Here is a 2069-nt window from a genome sequence, read left to right on the forward strand (position 1 = left end):
AACATGTAAGAAGTAGAAAGTACAGGTATTTGAGTTCAACATGTAAGAAGTAGAAAGTACAGGTATTTGTGTTCAACATGTAAGAAGTAGAAAGTACAGGTATTTGTGTTCAACATGTAAGAAGTAGAAAGTACAGGTATTTGATTTGGTTCAATGTAAGAAGTAGAAAGTACAGGTATTTGTGTTCAAAATGTAAGAAGTCAAAATAAAAAGTCGTCAGAAAAATAAGTAGTGGAGTAAAGTACTGATACCAGAAAAATGTACTTAAGTACAGTAACTAAGTATTTTTACTCCACTACTTCCACCTCTGAGGAAGAGACAGGTGTTGGTGGAGGGTCTCACCGTTGATGACTTCCTGTCGTTTGATCTCTTGAGGGGTCAAGCTCTCCAGGACTCCTCTGCTGACGAGGCTCTGCCAGTTCAGAGGGGGGGCTTCACTCTCTCTCTCCCCCTGATCCTCCTCACTCTGAACGTCTGAGGACACCGGACACTGAACCTCCATCCTGCAGGGGGAGATACAACAAGAAACCAAAGTACTTTAAGAGAAGACAAGTAGCTGCACCAACATACTTCTGTTCATAGTCCACATAAGAACTATATATTTAAAACCTGAACCCTGCAGTGTGTCACCTGAAGGGGTCGGGGTCCTCCTCCACCAGCTGCTCCAGGTTGGAGGCGCTGAAGTCAAACTGAGATCCGGTCGGGCTGCAGACGCCATCTTGATTCTCGACCGGCAGAACGTCCCCGAGTCGAGGCTGCAGGCAGAACGGAGACACGTCTGAGGAGAGACAAAACAGAGGACGTTAACTAAGGGAACTTCAACCATCAACTGGACAACCTCTGTCCAGGTTTGACTGTTTAAAAAAGCATATATTATAATGAATCACCCTATACACACCTTCTAGGCAAACTCTTTTGCAATTTACAAGTTGTACTGATCTTTTGAGCATGTCAATGGACCCCATATACACAAACTTATTTCTGAGTCAAAACAAGGCAAACACTTGATTCTGTAATAGCTATTTCCCCCATGCCATCAGACTGCTGAATATTAAGTAGACCAGTAACACAGAGATTACATTACGCTGTGTAAAGCCCACATATTTTCTATATAGTACATCTATTTTATTTATATGTATAGTAAGCCTTTATATTTTAAACGCACACTTTATCTTTAATTTTATCAGCACCACGTCACTAATATTTATTTATATGTACAATTTTAGCAAGTTTTTATATTGTCCTGTTCCTGTAAGCTAGTTCAACGACATTTCGTTTTAATAGTACACTCTGTGTCTTGTTGAAATGACAATGTCGAAGTCGAAGTGAATATTGTTTGGAAGAACACATCTTGATGGGTTGAGACTGGTATAGGTCAAAGTTCAACGAGATGAAATAACCTTCTCCGGACAAACATTCAAATTTGACCCGAGCAGACAGGAGGGTAACTCCTTGTGTCGAGAACAGTCCTGTGAGGAAGAGGAGAGTCTTACTGGAGTCAGAGTCGTGTCCGCTGTCTGAGAGGTGTCCGGGGGGGGGGCTGAGCGTGGGGGAGGTGTGTGTGTTGGAGGAGGAAGAGGAGGAGGAGTGTGTGTTGGAGGGGGAGGAGTGTGTGTTGGAGTGTGTGCCGGCGTCCGATCCGTCGCTCAGATTTCCACGACTCCGAGCAGAACCAGAGGGGGGGTCCGGCTGCTCGGGGAGGAGGGAGGCCGGGGGGAGGGGCTTCGGGGAACGCTGCTTATTCATCTCCACCGCTTTACCCACTGCAGGAAAACACACAGGGGGAAATAATACAACCAAAACACTTTGATTCTGCATTGTGCAAGCTTTTTATTCATTTAACGTTATGCAACTTCAAAACCCAGCTCCTGCCCCTTTAGCTTGGATCGGAGACTCTCGTGATGTGTCGGTCGAGAACGAGCCGATTCTTTTGAACGGGTCTTTGGTTCGAGCGAGGGGAACCGAGTCGTACTTGGTGAGAGCCGTTCTTGTTATCGTTCAATCGTTGGTCCGCACTCACTGCCTGCCAGTTCAACATGTAAGAAGTAGAAAGTACAGGTATTTGGGTT

At 44.9% G+C, this 2069-nt stretch overlaps 1 protein-coding gene across 1 annotated transcript; it reads right to left on the reverse strand.

The window, feature by feature from the left end:
• Positions 1-342: 342 nt before the first annotated feature.
• Positions 343-1763, reverse strand: LOC104959820 (rho guanine nucleotide exchange factor 12-like; the record flags this gene model as incomplete). Its single annotated transcript, XM_010787729.1, has 3 exons — positions 343-503; positions 631-778; positions 1494-1763. Coding segments are annotated over 3 exons (579 nt in total), but the record flags the coding sequence as incomplete, so codon positions are not given.
• Between the last annotated feature and the right edge of the window lie 306 nt (positions 1764-2069).

The sequence above is a fragment of the Notothenia coriiceps genome, unplaced genomic scaffold, assembly GCF_000735185.1.
Source record: "Notothenia coriiceps isolate Sejong01 unplaced genomic scaffold, NC01 NC01_scaffold00031113, whole genome shotgun sequence".
In the NCBI taxonomy this organism is placed as follows: Eukaryota; Metazoa; Chordata; class Actinopteri; order Perciformes; family Nototheniidae; genus Notothenia; species Notothenia coriiceps.